The following is a 20,375-nucleotide window of genomic DNA, read 5'->3' as shown; positions in this document are numbered from 1 at the left end:
CAGACTGCCATTGCATGTGATCCAGATGCTTAAGACCCTTGGAGGGATGGGGCTCCTGAACTTAAGATATCTGAACGCAGCCAGTGGGATGAAACATATAAATGACTGGCTTAGGTCCACACCCCACTTTTCAGTACATACTTTGGAAACACATTTGCTTCCTCAGGTTCATTTTAGTATCATACTACATACAACTATTGTGAATGAACAGGCTCATCTGGAGGTGGTTGTGCAAGCGTAATCACTTTTCAGCTGCCATTACACATTATTTATCCATCTGTGACAACCCCGCGTTGCCTCCTGGCCAAGTCTCCAGTGTTTTGTTTCTAAATGGGCGTGCCAGGGTGTGGTCTATCTCGTCCTGGTCCTCATGGAGGAGGGAAAGATTAAGTGCTCTGAGGATATGCAGCGGGAATACACACTACCACCAACTTTATCACTATGTGAGTTCCTTGCCTCTCTGGCCAGCTAGGTTCTTAAGTCAGGGCAAAAAACTCCAAAAGGAAGGCACAAAATTGAAAAAAATGCTCTTGTGCACCAGCAAATAGAAAAAGTTAGGTATTATTAGGAAAGGAATGGAAAACAAAAATGAAGATAATATAATGCATTTACCGCTCCATGGTGTGACCGCACCTTGAATATTGTGTTAAATTCTGGTCACTGCATCTCAAAAAAAAAAAAAAAAGATACAGTGGAAATAGAAAAGGTGCAGAGAAGGGCAATGAAAATAAAGGGGATGGACTGATTTCCCTATGAGGAAAGGCTGAAGCGACTAGAGATCTTCAGCTTGGAGAAAAGACGGCTGCGGGGAGATACGATAGAGGTCTATAAAATAACGAGTGGAGTGGAACGGGTAGACAAGAATCGTTTGTTTACTCTTTCCAAAAATACTTGGACTAGGGGGCACGCAATGAAGCTACAAAGTAGTAAATTTAAAACAAATTGGAGAAAATATTTCTTCACTCAATATGTAATTAAACTCTGGAATTCATTGCCAGACAATGTAGTAAAAGCAGTTAGTTTAGTGGGGTTTAAAAAAAAGGTTTGGATGCCTTCCTAAAGGAAAAGTTCATAGACTATTATTAAATGGACTTATGGAAAATTCACTGCTTATTTCTAGGATAAGCATTATAAAATGTATTGTACTGTTTTGGGATCTTGCCAGGTACTTGTGACCTGGACTGGCCACTGTTGGAAGCAAGATGCTGGGCTTGATGGACTTTCAGTCTGTTCCAGTATGGTAATACTTATGTAGATGCTGTAACAACTGCAACTTTAAGGCACGTGGGAAAGAAGAGACCAAACTATAGCTACATGATGCAAGGTTCCACATTAGGACCACCGCCCTGGAAAAGGATCTAGGTGTCATCATTGACGACACATTGAAACCCTCTGCTCAGTGTGCAGTGGCAGCTAAGAAAGCAAATAGAATGTTAGGAATTATTAGGAAAAGAATGGAAAACAAAAATGAGAATGCTATAATGCCTTAAAGTGTTCCTTTCAAAGTAACAGGGTTACATAATCAAACTTTTTAGCATTAGTAAGCAATTGTACTGCCTTCAAAAAGTATATGAATTTCCAAATCTGTTAACCTCCAAAGTTAACAAACACCAACCATCAACTAAAAAACCTAGCCCACCTTACTCACAAATGCAACACTTTTTCCTTAAGACGCATGTGCTTCATCACATTTTTGAAAATTATTAAACATATTGCTTTTCCATATTTGCTGTTATAAAGACTCCAAATCATTGCAGCTGATGTGGAAATTAGTTGCTATATATGAAAAAATGCATGCCATTTACCTTTATCTCAACTGGAATATCAAGGTAAGGATCAAAGGTGTCAGAAACTCCTTTACAGTTCAAGCATTTTACTATAAAGAAAAATAAAGCGTTAGCTTTTGAGCTATGAACAAGCATATAAATAGTTTTGAATTTACCACTCCATGCTCCTAGCTACAAAAAAAAGAAAGTCTATGTTATACTGTAGAAATATTACCTCTAGATCTTAGATAACCTCCAAATATTTGATAGATGAGTGTGGTAGCTTGGGTATACCTGTCCAATCTGGAAAGAAATTAAATTAAATTTAAAACTAATTCAAACCAGCAACATTATGCTAGCTGATGCTCAGAGTAACTTTTTTTTCCCAGAATCACAGGAAGTGAAACAATAAAACTTAGGCAGGCATTAAAAAAAACAAAATAAAACAACCCCCCCCCCCCCCCCACACACACACAGAGTTAATCACTTTGGGTCCTGTGTATTAAGGAATTTTGCCTCACAGAGGCAAAAATAGGAGAAAACACTTAAAGATAGAGATGTCCAGGTTGAATGTGCCAAATTCCAATGCTATTTCAGGAAAATTATGTCAGGAACCTTTTCTAAAACAAATGCAGAAATGGATATGTATGTGCATGGCTACGTGCGCAGCAGTATCCATTTTAAATTGCCAATGTCTAAAACATCAACAGAAAACTAGCAATCGCAAGTTTGATACTTCAGAATATACAAGTGTAAGTGCAGACATTTAAATCTATATATCTTAATTTGGAAACCTAGATATCTATATTTTCCCAATTAATTTCAGAGGCCGTAATCATGCAGCTCTATTGATTTAATGGGGATGGAGGAGGGGCAACCTCCTTTATTCCCTCCTGCAGGGCACCTTTACAAAACCTTGACATGCCCAGGAGCAGGTGTAAATTCTAACACTGATCTTGGTGCTCACAGATATACCCATTTCAGAAGGAAAAAGTGTACATTCAGGTCCCAACCAAACCATATTTTTGCCATTTGAACGTATTCACGATTTTTTAAATTAGGTTTTTCATTAATTCAATATGAATATGTTAATGCTAGCATTTCTATGTACAAATCACAAATAGGGCTTCTGTAACAAAACAATGGGTTTTAAGCCTGTAAATTGTATTATTTCTTGAAGTGTATTTCTCTAGTTTGGCCAGCAGGTGGTGCATGCTGTTAGAGAGAGATGACTGTTACCTCTTTAGTTAACACAGATAAGAGGTAACCTGAAGTGATGTGGCCAGATATTTTTAAAACTTCTTGTTCTGAGCTGTGATTGGCCCAGGAGCTCAAATTCGTCTAGGAAATACTGGATTTTTCTCCAGTCTCAGCTTCGAAGTAGAGAGAGAAAGATCTCTTTACTGAGACCCTGTGTGAGCAGTTTTATTCTGTAAACTATGAGCAGTTACATTTCCTGTACTTCCCAGGCACTATTCAGTGAGTGAACAAATGTTTAGATAGTTTTATAATTGATCCATATTCAGTTACCTGTTATTATGTGCTGTTTTTGTTCCATCTGTTTTTATGGTTCACTGTTCAATATTTTTCGTGACAATAAACATTTTTAGTTTATTGCCTCTGCTTGTCTGACTAAGAATCCTGGTGTTTGTGTGCTGGGTCTGTGAGTGCTTTCTGGGAACTGTGGGACCACTGGGAATGTGGCCCCCAGTAACCTAGAAATCACTGGGGATAATTTGAAGCAGGAGACTCGCTCAGAGGCGGTTGGGACCCAATCAGTGGGAGGAGGGTGCTAGTGTAGAGCACAAGCGGCAAGTGCAGACAATCCTAAGCTGTGCTGGGGATAGACACGCTAAGTGACCAAGGGGTAGCCCCAGGCGGGTGGCTAGGCGTTTGGACAGACCTTATTCTAAAGTAATCATGCTAGTATTTAGTCCCCCTTGGTAATGGATTTGGAATAATAAGCATTGAGCTTCTGTACTATTAAGCTAAGAACATTACTTCTAGCTCTTGGCTAGACTGTCCCCACTTTTTATTTTTTTTAACTGAACTACAATCAGGCTGTACAGAATGCAACTGTTCAATTACTCAATGGAATAAAGAAATATGATCATTTCCTTCTCTCCTCCATTAACTGAACTAACGGTTCATGGTTCACGGGTTCATAAACCCTGCTGATCATGGAGCTGAAATGCAGCTTTGTATTCTGTAAAAATGGTTTTTGACTTTTCAATAGTAACTGAAGGGTTTTTAGCTTGTGAAGAAAAAAATCATGACAACCTCTGACAAAGAGATAAGATCAACTTTCTTATGCAGGCAACAGGAGCAACAAATTGCTGCAGATAATTCAGGTAACAATTCATAAATATTGCTCCTTTATTTTACCTCCCACTAAAATACATTTATAGCCCGCTAATCCAAAGTCTTCAGCAGATTCCAGTAATACATAAATGGTAAATATAACTAATTACATGAAAATATTAGTGTTGAAGTTTATGAAACCTTCTTTTACTTAGCCATCCTGCTAATCACAAATCTGAATAAACTTGGGTGCAGGTGCATTGGTCATTTCAGACATCACAATAATTCCCCTGTTTACTAAGCCGTGCGCTAATGCCGACACAGCCCATTCACTTTGAATGGGCTGCGTTGGAATTGCTGTGCGGCTAAGTAAACAGGGGGGGTACATTATTTTAAGTATAAAAAGGTGAAGAGGAAACAGACAAGTTAAATTTTAACACATTCATGGCCAAAATAAAAAGATGTACAACACAACCGAGCTAAGAAACAAGTTTATAATTTGAAAAATTTAGCGGTGGCCATTTTTAGACTTTGCACACAGTCTTCTAAATATTTAGCCTACAGGAAGATAAAAGATAGTTTGAGGGGTGTGAGGGGCAATGCCTCCCTAACTTCTTTGGGCATGGGCTGATAAATTAGAAACAAAAGTATGGCCAACAGGCAAGCACAGCTGCACAGACCAAGGGATTCATGAGCCTTCATCTCTCTACTTGTATACTTCTACAGAGCCATAGAGAATTTCCACCTCCAGTTTGACAGCCTCTGTGCTGTCTTGGAAGAGTGGGAACACTTAAAGGTGAAGCAGGAAGCAATCCTGTAGCCAGGACTTACCCTCCAAGAGATGCAATATCTTCAAGGTAAATATGCCAGGGGCTTCTGCCCAGGTGGAGAGGATTAGGATGGAAAAATGTGATCTTAACTATTAATTTTCTTTCCTCGAGTCCAACCAGACCAGTACAGAACATATGGGTTATGCCCATCAGCCAGCAAATGGAGACAGAGACCAATGAGCTATAAGCTCTCACTATAAAAGGCGCCATGCAACTGAAGACCATCAGTATTTCTGTAACAAAGCACAAGAGGACTGGCTAATGTTCTCCATACAAAATAGTGGAGAAGAGAATGTATGGCTCCAATTAGCCAAGTACATCCTCAGGAAGACTCTTGTTCCTCCCCACAGAAAATCCTTTTTTCAGCCACAGGGTGGGTTATCTGGAGTGGTCTGGCTGGACTTGAGGAAAGAAAATTAGCAGGTAACACCAAGGTTTATCTTTCTTTTCATCCTAACCAGGCCTGTCCAGCAAAGGTCATAGCCAGAAGGATGCTTGCGTGCATAAGGAGAGGGATGACCAGCAGGAACAAAGAGGTGACAGTGCCCTTGTATAAGTCTCTGGTGAGGCCCCATTTAGAGTACTGTGTGCAATTCTGGACACCGCACCTATAGAAAGATATAAAACACAATGGAGTATGTTCAGAGGGCAGCTACAAAATTGGTAAGTGGTCTTGACACAAGACATATAGGGACAGGCTTATAAACCTCAACATGTACACGCTGGAAGAGAGGATGGAGAAAAGAGACATGATAGAGACGATTAATATCTCAAGGGCATTAATGTAGAGGAAGTGAGCTTCCTTCAAATGAAGGAAAACTCTGGAATGAGGGGATATACAATGAAGTTAAGAGGAAATAGGCTTAGAAGGAATCTAAGAAAGTACTCGTTCACGGAGAGGGTGGTGGAAGCATGGAAATGGCCTCCCCGTGGAGGTTGTGGAGACGAGGACTGTCAGAATTTAAGAAAATGTGGGACAAGCACACGGGATCTCTTAGGAAGAGTTAGTGGTTAAGGAGGATGGGCATTGGATGGGCCATTTGGCCTTTATCTGCCGTCATGTTTTTATATAGGATATAGAAAAAGAAATCCTTACATCAAGTGGAAAGAAGAAACTCCTGCCGCCAAGACCAACTCCGAAAGCAGCTGCTTCCCTTCCCTTTACATCAAGCCTGTAAAACTTAGCAGAGGAATGCAAGGAAGACCAGGTAGTGGCTCTAAAAATCTTTTCCAGGGAGATGGACTGTGATTCAGCCCACAAAACTACTATTCTTTTCATCGAAGCAGCTCTGAGAACTTGAGGAACTCTACGCAACCTTTCAGAAATCTTCCATCCGCTAATGTGTTGAAAGCTATTTTGAGTACAGGGAGAAAAAGACCTGAGCCCTCACAGGGAGAATAAACAATTACACGTACTTCAAGTAGGTCAGTTCTCTATTACTGGTCTACAAAAACTCCCATAACTTAAACTTTCATTTATTCAGTTTCTTTCTTAAATTATTATTACTTCTTTAAATAATTTCCCCCATTTTCTTAAAATTATCATGCCTTCAAAAATAACAACGTTCTTAATAACTTATGACCTTCATCGATTTTAACGGTGACTTCAGCGGTGCTCATTGCTAGTACATAGGAATAGCAATGGATCCAGCACCCACCTCTTCATCGGCACACCCGATTACCATATCTCAAAAATACTTTAACCCTAATTTTCCTAATCTTAATTTGTTCAAATAATAGGTACATATCTTTTACGTGTGTCAGACTGGGGGGTTAAACACGTCCAACATGCATGTTTCGCCCATACATAGGCTGTCTCAAGGACTCTCCCCTAGGAAAAACCAAAGAGAAAGGCAGCTAAGATCACTGCATAAGCGTCATACTTTCCTACTCTCATGCAGTGATACAATCAGTATTCAAAAAACCTTTCCTTACCCTCAGCCGTCTTCAGCGCCAGCTTCGAAATAATTTTTATGGGACAAACCCTCGCAAAGATGGCGACGGCGTCTTTCTGTCTATCTATAGTTTCTTAGTCATGATGTCTCACTCTCCCCCCCTGGCTCCTATAGGCTGGACGGAGCACCCTAATTAAAGTAACGACGCCCACTCCAGCTCAGCATTTAAGCCGGCCGGTGTCACTGTTTGCAATGTGTATATGTACCACTGCTCTCTAAAGTTTAACAGACGGTTTATTGAGCCCCCTTCTTTACCCAGCTGTACAACTATCCTCCATCTAATGTCCTCTACTGTATGCTGATTTTGTACCCAGTGATCCACTAGAGGGGCCTGGGTGTTATTTGTGATAATTTGAGATTTGTGTTCAATTAGTCGTGTCCTAAAAGAACGCTTACTTCTCCCCACATACACTGGTTTGCAAGGACACTGTATCGCATAGATCACGTTACTAGTATCGCAGTTGGTGATATCTCTAGCCTTCAAGATTTTATCCACTCCTGGCACTGTCCATTCTGGCCCTATGATTGCTAACTTACACCACTGGCACCTCCCGCATGCTTGGTGTTCCCTCTTTAATTCTCTCTCATGGGGCTTAGAAAATGTATTTCCTGCCAACCGCTCTCCCAGCGTTTTGCCCCTGGTATAGGATATCATTGGGAACTCTTGGAAGCAAGGATAAAGTTGGACTATGTGCCAGTGGGACCTCATAATCTGTACCACCCTCTGACTAGTCTCTGTAAACGGAAGGACACATGTAAGTTCTTCATACTCCTCTTTCTTACAATCATTGAGCAACAGAGAGTGTTGGGCGAACCGAGCCCTTAAATAGGCTTTTCTAATAGCTGATTTGGGATAGCCTCTTGTCAAAAATCTCTGTAGTAGCTCCTTAGCCTGTTTTTTGAATTCCTGCTCCTCACATTGAACCTGCAAATAGGTGGGAAAATGTGGGATATAAATGCAGCAAAATAAATTTCTTACGAATCTTTATCTTCCAATCACCCTGCCCACTGAATCCAATGCAAACGTGATCTATTAAGCATCACATACTGCTGCAATCCTAAAAGCTTTATTTGAGGAGAGATTACAGCTTGCAGCCCTGGATATCCTTCAAAGTTGCAGCACCCTTTACTGGAATATGTTTTTTGGTAACTGCTGTCACTAACAAAAATCCACCTGAGGCAGTGAAGTTCCCCTGATGCAGCACGCTGGCGAAACAGGGGCCCCTGTTGGGAAATGTATTAAGATGCAGGTAGTGGTTATTTAAAGGACAATTTTAGCAGTTAGGTACTTTTGATAAATTTATTAAGAAAAGTCTGGATGAGCATTTTGCCAGGTATTTGGAAAAAGTGTAGGATCTGTGATTAAATACACTGCAAGTTGTGGAATACAGCTCTCAAACGTAATTTTGATAGAATTAATTTTGAAGTTTACATTTTTTTCAATGCAGTTTTTTTGATCTGCGATCACAGTACATCAGTCAGGAACCACTGTGAATCGGGTCTTCTTTTCTCCATTGAGTATTTTTGAATAGTAGTGCAGTTTAAGTACTGATTTGTTTTGGTTTTAAGACAGTGTTCGCAACACAAAATACTGAGCAGTTTGCTTTTTGGTAATTCTGATTTCAATTACCTCAACTGAATGGATAAACATCACATCAGGAAATGCCAAGGAGGTAAAGTTCCTCGGTGAAATAAATGACTACTTCATGAAGCAGATGGTTCAGGAACTGACAAAAGGGGGAGCCATTTTAAAACTAGTCCTTTGTGGAATGCAGGACTTGGTCAGAGAGGCAACAGTGCTGACAACGCTTGGCTGTATTAATTCAAATTTGATTATGCTATGATCATCAATTGTAATGAAAGCACTAAGAAAACTACCGAGTCAGCGAATCATTCGTAAAGTAACATCTCTGACGTTCTAAGCTTTTTGAGTAGGTTCCCCTGTTTATCTCTCATGCCTCAAAATCCCTTATTCACCAGCTATTCTTCATTTTGTGAATGATCACAGCCTTGTACTCTCGAATCCACTAAGCAACGCATTTTTCTTCCTTTCCTCTCATATTTAGAACAATTTTCCACTCTCTCCGTAGCAATTCCACTTAAGAACTTCAAATCAGAACTTAAAATGTGGCTTTTCAAACAGGCCTTTGGGGTAACGGACAAAGAGAGATCACCAGCCTCCCCCCTTCTCTTCTGTTTTTATTTCTCTTCTTCCTCTGTCTCCTCCCTTCTTCCAGTTCTTTCACCTCCCTCTCCCCTCCTTCCTTTAGTTCTCTTACCTTTCCTCTCTTTGTGTGAATGTATCGCTTTACTGTCAAAAATAGCGTTCCCTCCCCTCCCCCAAATTTTATTTTGTAGTCTGTACATCACTCTACCCAGTCAGTTAGAGCGGTATAATAAGTAACAAAAGGGAAACTATGATAAAATGAGTGAAATGGTTAAAAGAAAAGCTAAAAGGAGCAACTGTAAAAGTTAATATTTTAAATCAGGCACGGACTGTCCACCCTTAAAGCCCAAACTAGATGTATTCTATCTAGAAAGAAGGCCAAAAAGAGGCTGAAATGGTTAAAAGGTGAGGTGAAAGAGGCTATTAGAGCCAAAAGAAATCTTTCAAAAAACGGAAAAGGATCCAAATTAAGAAAACAGAGGTTTTATTTATTTTTTTATAAAAATTTATATCCAAGCAACTTACAATAAAAACATAAAAATGTCCTATATAAAAACATATACTAAGTCCCTCAAACTTGATATTAATACAACAGCTGTACTATAAACATACCGGGTGGCTGCTATAGAATCATACTGGAAAAAGCTTTCAAAAACAAGTTAAAAATGTGATATATCAGTTTGCCTATAAGATCTAAGTAGTGTATAATTAAAATCAATAAAAACAAAGAAAAACTATAAAATAAGATAGGAAAGATAAGAAAACCTAAGAGATACACACAGAGTCAATCATATACACACACACACACACACACACACACACACACACACACAGAACCCCCCCACACACACACAAAAGACACTCATCCATCTGGAATTTGGCTTTCAAATGCCATACGAATATGCCTTTCAACAGGCTTTAAATCTGGTTAGGTTTCCTTCAGCATAAAGGCTAATTGGGAGTTGGGGGGGCCACAAACGGGGGGCCAGAAAAAAGAAAGCAGAGTCCTGTGCATCAATCCAACGAGGCCTAGGTAACTCGGGGTCTGTTCAAAGTAAACTCTATGTGTAAGTACCAATAAAAAATTTTATGCAATAGTTAACAGGAAGCCAATGAAAGCGATTAAGCAGCGTAGTAGTAGTAATAGTAGTATAGCCACTGTAAACTTAAATGACAAGCATTGATAAGGAAGGCTAAAACTGAATTTGAAAAGAAGCATGTCATAAAAGTAAAACCTTGTAGTAAAAACTTTTTTCAGGTACTTATCATGGCCCATTAGATCATCAATTAGTAAAAAGGGCACTCAGGGAAGACAAGGCCCTAGTGGAGAACAAGAAGCTCATTTTCAAAGCACAGACTTACAAAGATCCATAGGTTATGCTTTGAAAATATGTCTGTACGTAACTTTGTAAGTCTAGATGCTTTGCAAATGAAAACCTAAGTGAATTATTTGCTTTTGTCTTTAATGAAGAGGATGTAATGGTGACAGTATGGAGGAAATGAAACAAATCTCGGTGAACCTGGAAGATATATTAAGCCAGAACAAAAAAGAGAGGTATATTACCTGGATCCAGAGTATTAAGAGAAATAAAAAATGAAACTATACTCTGTTTAATTTTTCAGTTGTCGCAGCACATGCAGGGCAACATTTCTAAATATTGCCCACAATCAAATTCTCTTACACTTAATGCATAAAGCTCAAATATAACAAACAAAAAAAAAGGAGGAGGAAAAAGTCTCAAAGAGCTTGAGAAGTGAATTGTCTTAAAGAGCTAGAGTTCTTTCATCACTGCCTAAAAAAACTCTCCTTTTTGAGAACAGAAATAATCATCTTACAAAGCCTATTATTTTTTCTACTATTAATTTGGACTTATCTTTCAAATAAAAGTAATGTCCTCCTCTCTCAGTGCCAAGACTTGCAACTGCATGAGCCCTGATGAAGCTTGAAATGAAACGTCAGGTTATTATGTAATTTAAGTAAATTTGAGAGAATTACCCCTTTACTTCAAAAACTGCACTGATTAGAATTGAATCTCATATTAAATTTAAACTATAAGCTGGTTGGTCTTAATACTTGGTTCAAGCACCTCTTCATGTGTGTCACAATAATATTTCCAACTCATTCTACAGGCAACTGGTACTGCACTTTCCAAATATTAAGGAGGTAAGATATAAGAAAGTATTAGGGGGGAATGGGAATGGGACTTGATATACCAACTTTCTGTGGTTACATTCAAAGCAGTTTACATATTATAAACAGGCACTTATTTTGTACCTGGGGCAATGGAGGGTTAAGTGACTTGCCCAGAGTCAAAAGGAGCTGCAGTGGAATTGAACCCAGTTCCCCAGGATCAAAGCCCGCTGCACTAATCACTAGGCTATCCTCCACTAGCTTTGGTATGGAATTAATTACAACTTGAATTAAGATATCAACACGATTATGTGTCATGTTTTGTAGAAAGCCGAAAATCTTTTTTTTTTTTTAAAAAGCACTTCCTTGAACTGTGAAACACTCTTCTGCACATACTGAGACTTATATTCCACAGTTAGACTCGGTTCTATGCAGTTTATGAAAGACTTAGCAATTGCTAGGATACCACAATATTAACATTATACAATCAATCCATAATTAAACTGTGATATCGTAGGCAAGGAGGTGCTTATAAAATTGCCACAACATCTACATAAAGCACTTATTTTTATGCAATATACAAGTTCTCATGGCCAGAGAATGGGTAAAGCAGGTGTCAGATACGCATTTAATGTCTATATCTTACAATATGCACATGCCAATTTTTACAGGCACATGCACACAGAATGTCTATTTTTCTAATATTTATTATGCCATTCAAAATGTAAGATGATCATGGTGCACATAAAACAAATATACAAGACGAACACTACAGAAGGGGAGAGGCATGAATAGTACCTAGAAGCAGGTATAAACTTAAGAGTGCGTAGATGCAAATATTGTCTATAGGCATATGTACTTATGTGGTGTGCTCCCTGCCTAGATGGGGTGTTTTAAAATTAGTCCCTATAAATATAGCTAAAAGGATTTTGTTTGTACTTACTTGTTACTACCATTCAGACATGCTTTCTGCATAGCATCAATTGTGTATCGTAGGAATTCATGGGCATCTTCCTGATTACCAAAACGGAAATGCTTTGCAATGCCTAATTAAAGAAAAATAAAGTTGTGTCCACAACATGTGTTTTCTTAAAGGGGCCAAATTAAGATTGACAAAATGAGACTTAACATTTGCAAGCCTTGTGCAGCAGTAAAGATATGTAAATGGAGGCTCTACTGCTTCAACTTTTTAGGATTAGATTATAGTTGCAAAAATTAAGCAAAAATTATCACAAAAGAGACCTAAAGTAATAAAGTTTGAAGAAGACATCAAAATATTTAGTATCTTATTTTCTTCTGAATGTATATGAACATGTACTTTGCAAAAATTGGACTGCTTAACTTTCATCGCAATTTGTGCGACAACAGCAAAAACATGTAAACTGACGCACTAGGAATGGCCTATTATCAATTCAGAAGTGCAGCATTATAATATGGTAACCATTGGTCCTAAATTCCTTCAGATTTAGATTTAGCTCCTACAAATTTATACAAAAACAGAAAAAAAAGAGCAAAATTGCTCACCTATAACAGATGTCTTCTCAGACAGCATGACTGATCAGGCACAAGTGGACGATGTCACCTCACAGTGCAGAGATGGAACTGCTCTCCAACAGATCACAATTCTGCTGCATGTGAGAAGGGCTGCACAAGCTCAGTCTCTCCAGTTCCTCAGTTAATTCCAAAGCTCAAGTTATTAGGTAACTCTAGGAGAGGTGGGAGGGAGGTAACTCTAGGAGAGGTAGGAGGGACTGTGTGCCTGATTGACCCTCTCTCCAAAAACTGTTACAAATTAGCAGCATCGCTTTTTCCATCAACAAACAACATTGAGTCAGGCACAAGTGGGTAATTACAAACTTAGACCTACTTGAACGTTTTGCAATTTTAAGAGCAGCCCCCCCACTAACAGCATGTGAGAGTTGCTAGTTGAAAGAGACAGATTAGCTAGGGATAATTTCATACAAAATAAGAATAAAAATTTTAGGTCACTTGATCTGGAGAACTTGAACAAACATTATACTCATTTTTTTGTAAGAATGAAATTGGATAAGAACAAAAAAAAAAAAAAAAAAGTTACCCCTGAAGGGATCTTTTCCTTTATCTACAAGTCAAGCATATTGTTACTTCTCAAAATCGGTTGAGGGCAGATCCTGAGGGCACAGAACATTTGGATAATTTGTGGGTAGCTCTGGGCAAATTAAGGGATCTTATATCAATTCCATATAAATTTTTACTTCGGAAGGATTTAAGAAATTTAAGTGTATGTTGGATTGGGAGAGGGACTTTGGTGAAACTTTGGAATTGTGTATCTGTAAGACTTTGCGACTAGAACAACAGGTGAGGAAGGACTGGCTTTAATATGGTAAAAACTCAACACCGAATATCAAATCTGCATTATTAGCTTCACAGGCTGCCTTGAATGAGCTCATTTATCAGCGGGCAATTAAATCACAGACAGGGTATGATACATACCTGTAGCAGTTGTTCTCCGAGGACAGCAGGCTGATTGTTCTCACGACTGGGTTGACGTCCGCGGCAGCCCCCACCAACCGGAAGAAGCTTCGCGGGACGGTCGGCACGCAGGGCACGCCCACCGCGCATGCGCGGCCGTCTTCCCGCCCGTGCGCGACCGCTCCCGCCAGTTGAATGACTAGCAAAAGATGAAACCCACAACTCCAAAGGGGAGGAGGGAGGGTAGGTGAGAACAATCAGCCTGCTGTCCTCGGAGAACAACTGCTACAGGTATGTATCATACCCTTTCTCCGAGGACAAGCAGGCTGCTTGTTCTCACGACTGGGGTATCCCTAGCTCTCAGGCTCACTCAAAACAAGAACCCAGGTCAATTGAGCCTCGCAACGGCGAGGGAACAACAGAAATTGACCTACGAAGAACAACTAACTGAGAGTGCAGCCTGACCAGAATAAATTCGGGTCCTGGAGGGTGGAGTTGGATTTACACCCCAAACAGATTCTGCAGCACCGACTGCCCGAACCGACTGTCGCGTCGGGTATCCTGCTGGAGGCAGTAATGAGATGTGAATGTGTGGACAGATGACCACGTCGCAGCCTTGCAGATCTCTTCAATAGTGGCTGACTTCAAGTGGGCCACCGACGCTGCCATGGCTCTGACACTATGAGCCGTGACATGACCCTCAAGAGTCAGCCCAGCCTGGGCGTAAGTGAAGGAAATGCAGTCTGCTAGCCAATTGGAGATGGTGCGTTTCCCGACAGCGACCCCTAGCCTGTTAGGGTCGAAAGAAATAAACAATTGGGCGGACTGTCTGTTGGGCTGTGTCCGCTCCAAGTAGAAGGCCAATGCTCTCTTGCAGTCCAATGTGTGCAACTGACGTTCAGCAGGGCGGGTATGCGGCCTGGGGAAGAATGTTGGCAAGACAATTGACTGGTTAAGATGGAACTCCGACACCACCTTCGGCAGGAACTTTGGGTGGGTGCGGAGCACTACTCTGTTGTGATGAAATTTGGTATATGGAGCATGAGCTACCAGGGCTTGAAGCTCACTGACCCTACGAGCTGAAGTAACTGCCACCAAGAAAATGACCTTCCAGGTCAAGTACCTCAGATGGCAGGTATTCAGTGGCTCAAAAGGAGGTTTCATCAGCTGGGTGAGGACGACGTTGAGATCCCATGACACAGTAGGAGGCTTGATAGGGGGCTTTGACAAAAGCAAACCTCTCATGAATCGAACGACTAAAGGCTCTCCAGAGATGGCTTTACCTTCCACACGATAATGGTAAGCACTAATCGCACTAAGGTGATTCCTTACTGAGTTGGTCTTGAGGCCAGACTCTGATAAGTGCAGAAGGTATTCAAGCAGGTTCTGTGCAGGGCAAGAACGAGGTTCTAGGGCCTTGCTCTCACACCAAACGACAAACCTCCTCCACTTGAAAAAGTAACTCTTTTTAGTGGAATCCTTCCTAGAGGCAAGCAAGACCCGGGAGACACCCTCAGACAGACCCAACGCAGCGAAGTCTACGCCCTCAACATCCAGGCCGTGAGAGCCAGGGATTGAAGGTTGGGGTGCAGCAACGCTCCGTCGTTCTGCGAAATGAGAGTCGGAAAACACTCCAATCTCCACGGTTCTTCGGAGGACAACTCCAGAAGAAGAGGGAACCAGATCTGACGGGGCCAAAAGGGCGCTATCAGAATCATGGTGCCGCGGTCTTGCTTGAGCTTCAGTAAGGTCTTCCCCACCAAAGGTATGGGAGGATAAGCATACAGGAGGCCGGTCCCCCAATGAAGGAGAAAGGCATCTGACGCTAGCCTGCCGTGTGTCTGAAGCCTGGAACAGAACAGAGGCAGCTTGTGGTTGGTCTGAGAGGCGAAAAGATCCACCGAGGGGGTGCCCCACTCTCGGAAGATCTTGCGTACCACTCTGGAATGGAGCGACCACTCGTGCGGTTGCATGACTCTGCTCAGTCTGTCGGCCAGACTGTTGTTTACGCCTGCCAGGTACGTGGCTTGGAGAAGCATGCCGAAGCGACACGCCCAACGCCACATACCGACGGCTTCCTGACACAGGGGGCGAGATCCGGTGCCCCCCTGCTTGTTGACGTAATACATTGCAACCTGATTGTCTGTCCGAATTTGGATAATTTGGCAGGACAGCCGATCTCTGAAAGCCTTCAGTGCGTTCCAGATCGCTCGGAGCTCCAGGAGGTTGATCTGCAGATCCTTTTCCTGGAGGGACCACAGACCCTGGGTGTGAAGCCCATCGACATGGGCTCCCCACCCCAGGCGGGATGCATCCGTCGTCAGCACTTTCGTGGGCTGCGGAATTTGGAATGGACGTCCCAGGGTCAAATTGGTCCGTATGGTCCACCAGAGCAGTGAAGTGCGGCAACTGGTGGAGAGGCGGATGACATCCTCTAGATTCCCGGTGGCTTGGAACCACTGGGAAGCTAGGGTCCATTGAGCAGATCTCATGTGAAGACGAGCCATGGGAGTCACATGAACTGTGGAGGCCATATGACCCAGAAGTCTCAACATCTGCCGAGCTGTGATCTGCTGAGACGCTCTGGTCTGCGAAGCCAGGGCCAAGAGATTGGTGGCCCTCGCTTCGGGAAGGTAGGCCTGAACCGTCTGGGAATTCAGCAGCGCTCCTATGAATTCCAGAGACTGAGTTGGCTGGAGATGGGACTTTGGGTAATTTATCACAAACCCCAGCAGCTCCAGAAGTTGAATAGTGCACTGCATGGACCGGAGGGCTCCTGCCTTCGAGGTGTTCTTGACCAGCCAATCGTCGAGATATGGGAACACGTGCACTCCCAGCTTGCGTAGGTAGGCCGCTACCACCACGAGGCACTTTGTAAACACTCGTGGGGCAGAGGCGAGCCCAAAGGGCAGCACACAATACTGAAAGTGCCGTGCGCCCAGGCGGAATCTGAGATACTGTCTGTGAGCTGGCAGTATCGGGATGTGAGTGTATGCGTCCTTTAAATCCAGGGAACATAGCCAATCGTTTTTCTGAATCATTGGCAGAAGGGTGCCCAAGGAAAGCATCCTGAACTTTTCTTTGACCAGGAATTTGTTCAGGCCTCTCAGGTCTAGGATGGGACGCATCCCCCCTGTTTTCTTTTCCACAAGGAAGTACCTGGAATAGAATCCCTGCCCTTCCTGCCCGGGTGGTACGGGCTCGACCGCATTGGCGCTGAGAAGGGCGGAGAGTTCCTCTGCAAGTACCTGCTTGTGATGGGAGCTGAAAGACTGAGCTCCCGGAGGACAATTTGGAGGCAGGGAGGTCAAATTCAGGGCGTATCCGCACCGCACTATTTGGAGAACCCACTGGTCGGAGGTTATGAGAGGCTACCTTCGGTGAAAGAATTTTAACCTCCCTCCGACCGGCAGGTCGTCCGGTACGGACACTTGTAGGGCGGCTATGTTCCCGTGGATCCAGTCAAAAGCCCGTCCCCGGCTTTTGCTGTGGAGGCGCAGGGGGCTGCTTAGGCGCACGCTGTTGACGGGAACGAGCGCGCTGGGGCTGTCCCTGTGCCTGACGAGGCCTTCGGGCCGGCTGGTTGTACCTACGCTTCGCAAAAGAATAGGGTGCAGCCTGCCGAGCCCGGGAAAAAACGCCCGCCCGCGGGGGCGGGTGCTGAAGGCGCCCGGTGGGAGAGCTTGTCGAGAGCGGTTTCCCGCTGATGCAGTTGGTCAACCATCTGCTCGACCTTCTCAGCCAAAAATATTATCCCCCCGGCAAGGGACGTCAGCCAGTCTCTGCTGGGTGCGGTTGTCCAGGTCAGAGGCACGCAGCCATGAGAGCCTGCGCATCACTATACCTTGGGCCGCAGCACGAGATGCCACGTCACAGGTGTCAAAAATCCCCCTGGACAGGAACTTTCTGCACGCCTTCAGCTGCCTGACCACCTCCTGATATGGCCTGGACTGCTCCGGCGGGAGCTTATCGACCAGGTCCGCCAGCTGTTGCACATTGGTCCGCATGTGGATGCTCATATAGAGCAGGTAAGATTGGATGCGGGTCACGAGCATGGAGGATTGGTAGGCCTTCCTCCCAAATGAGTCCAGAGTGCGAGACTCCCGCCCCGGGGGCGCCGAGGCGGTATCCCTCGAACTCCGTGCCCTCTTGAGAGCAGAATCCACGACCGCTGAGTCATGGGGCAACTGGGGCCGCATGAGCTCTGGGTCAGAGTGGATCCTGTACTGGGACTCTGCTTTCTTGGGAATGGTGGGGTTAGTTAGTGGTCGCACCCAGTTCCGAAGCAGCGTCTCCTTCAGGACATTGTGCAGCGGTACCGTGGAGGACTCTCTAGGTGGTGATGGATAGTCGAGGACCTCGAGCATCTCGGCCCTCGGCTCTTCCACAGAGACCACGGGAAAGGGAATGCTTATAGACATATCCCGCACAAAGGAGGCAAAGGAGAGACTCTCAGGAGGTGAGAGCTTCCTCTCCGGTGACGGCGTGGGGTCCGAGGGAAGGCCCGTAGACTCCTCTGAGGAGAAATATCTCGGGTCTTCCTCTTCCCCCCACGAGTCCTCATCCTCGGTATCGGACATTAGCTCATGTAGCTGAGTCCGGTACCGGGCCCGGCTCGACGTCGAGGCACCGAGGTCTCGGTGTCGTCGAGCGGTGGACTCCCGCGCCGGCGGGGACGGAGCTCCCTCCATCGACGTCGACGGGGACTCCACCTGCGTGGCGGTCGAGACCGGCACCGCAAGCGGCGGCGGTGTCGACAGCCCCGGCGCCGGGCTAGAGCTCGCCGGCGCCACAGTCATCGGCGCCGGGGGCGCAAGCACCCCCGACGCCGGCACAGCCTGGCGCATCAGCCCTTCCAGGATCCCCGGAAGGATGGCTCTGAGGCACTCGTCCAGGCCCGCTGCCGGGAAAGGCGGGGGGGCCGGTAAGGGGGTCGGTGCCAGAAGCTGCTGGGGGCCAGGAGACGGCACCGAGGTGCCGGAACCCCGACGCGTCGGTACCTCCACCACCGACGGAGATCTCTCCTCTCTGCGATGACGCTTCGGCGTCGACTCCCCTTCAGGGTGCACCGAGGGCTCCCGGTGACGGCGCTTCTTATCTTTTTTCCGGTGCACGTCACCGGCGCCGGAGGGCATGGAGGAGGAGGAGGTCGATCCCCCTCGGTCTCGAGGTACCGGGTCCGACAGGGTTCGGTCCCGTGGCTCACGAGCTGAGGGAGTGACCGGGGCCGACAGCCCACGCGGCCTCTCAACCCCACTCTCACCGGCGGACCGGCGGGCCGACGGGACCTGTTCTCCTGGGGTCGCTGCCATCGGTGCCGATGTCTCGGGCATCGATACCGGTACCGAAGATCCGGCCTTCGATACCGATGCCGTCGAGGTCGACGTCGAGGGGCCGGCGCAAGTTCCAAAAAGACGGTCCCGCAGAACTTGCCTCGCAACCTGAGTCCGTTTCCGGAGACCGAGACACAAACGCACGACTTGAGATTGTGCTCCGGCCCGAGGCACTGGAGGCACCAAGCGTGGGTGTCGGTCTGCGAGATCGGCCGGCCGCAGCGACCACACTTTTTAAATCCACTCGGGACCTTCGAGGACATCGACGGAAAAATCGCGTCGGCGAAGTCAAAGTCGGCAATGGTGGCTAAAATCACACCACGAAAAAACTAGCCGACCGAGCGGCCACTAGGCCGCAACGAGGCGTCCCCGCTGGAAGCGAGGGAAAAGGGGAGCGCGTGCTCCACACGCGCGAAAATCTTTTTTTTTTTTTTTTTTAACAATACGAAGAAAGAAAGAGGAACCGAACGGGTCCAAGCAACGATCCGCGTAAACGCGGTCGAAAAATCCGGCGGCTGAACGGAGAGAGAGGCGATTGCACAACTCTCTCCAGTCGCGGAAAAAAAGTAACTGGCGGGAGCGGTCGCGCACGGGCGGGAAGACGGCCGCGCATGCGCGGTGGGCGTGCCCTGCGTGCCGACCGTCCCGCGAAGCTTCTTCCGGTTGGTGGGGGCTGCCGCGGACGTCAACCCAGTCGTGAGAACAAGCAGCCTGCTTGTCCTCGGAGAAATATAAATACCAATTATACTTACATGGGAATAAGAGGAGCAGGCTCCTAGCATACCTAATCAAAAACTGGAGGGGCCCATCTAAAATCTTACAATTACTTGGAGAGGGAGACCAAATGATTTGATTGTATGCCGATATCAATGCTGTTTCTAAAATATTTTACAAAGCTCTTTATACTGCACCTAATGAAAATCAGTTAGATGCTACAATGTATTTATAAAATCTGGACCTCTCCAAAATTTCTATACAGTGTTCTATTCTTAATGCCTCCATTAATCAGGAGAAGCTTGACTTGGCCATACAGCAAAGTGAGCTTGCCAAAGCTCCAAGTCCCGATGGTTATAGTGTTGAATTTTATAAACTGCTTCAAGGCGCAATGGGACCAATTTTGGTACCGTTATTTAATCATATTATACAAAGTTTTGCTGGAGTTTTTAAAGACGGCACAGATGACTGTATTGCTGAAGCTGGGAAGAGATCCTCATAACCCATCTCACGTCTAAATTATGAAGGTAAATTATTGGGGAAAATTATTAGTAAATAGGTTTCCCTGGTTGACAAGTCCCAGTTAGGATTTGTGAAAGGATGCACAGTGAAAAGAAATATACAAGCAATTTTGACATCTTTAGAAAAGGTTAATAGAATAGACTTGACATGTATTCATTAACTTTGATGCAGAGAAGGCATTTGACAGTTTCACTGAATTTTTAAA

The 20,375-nt window shown here is 44.5% G+C and overlaps 1 protein-coding gene across 1 annotated transcript in view; it reads right to left on the bottom strand.

Annotated features, from left to right (window-relative positions):
- Positions 1-20,375, bottom strand: part of USP42 (ubiquitin specific peptidase 42) — a 143,813-nt gene that overhangs the window by 78,687 nt on the left and 44,751 nt on the right. The window contains 3 exon segments of the mRNA XM_030211676.1: positions 1,806-1,876; positions 2,002-2,069; positions 12,094-12,196. Of these exon segments, the coding sequence (XP_030067536.1) occupies positions 1,806-1,876; positions 2,002-2,069; positions 12,094-12,196 (242 nt within the window).

The sequence above is a fragment of the Microcaecilia unicolor genome, chromosome 8, assembly GCF_901765095.1.
Source record: "Microcaecilia unicolor chromosome 8, aMicUni1.1, whole genome shotgun sequence".
Classification (NCBI taxonomy): Eukaryota; Metazoa; Chordata; class Amphibia; order Gymnophiona; family Siphonopidae; genus Microcaecilia; species Microcaecilia unicolor.
Note: the sequence above shows the minus strand (reverse complement) of the source record. Positions and strands in the feature narration are given on the sequence as shown.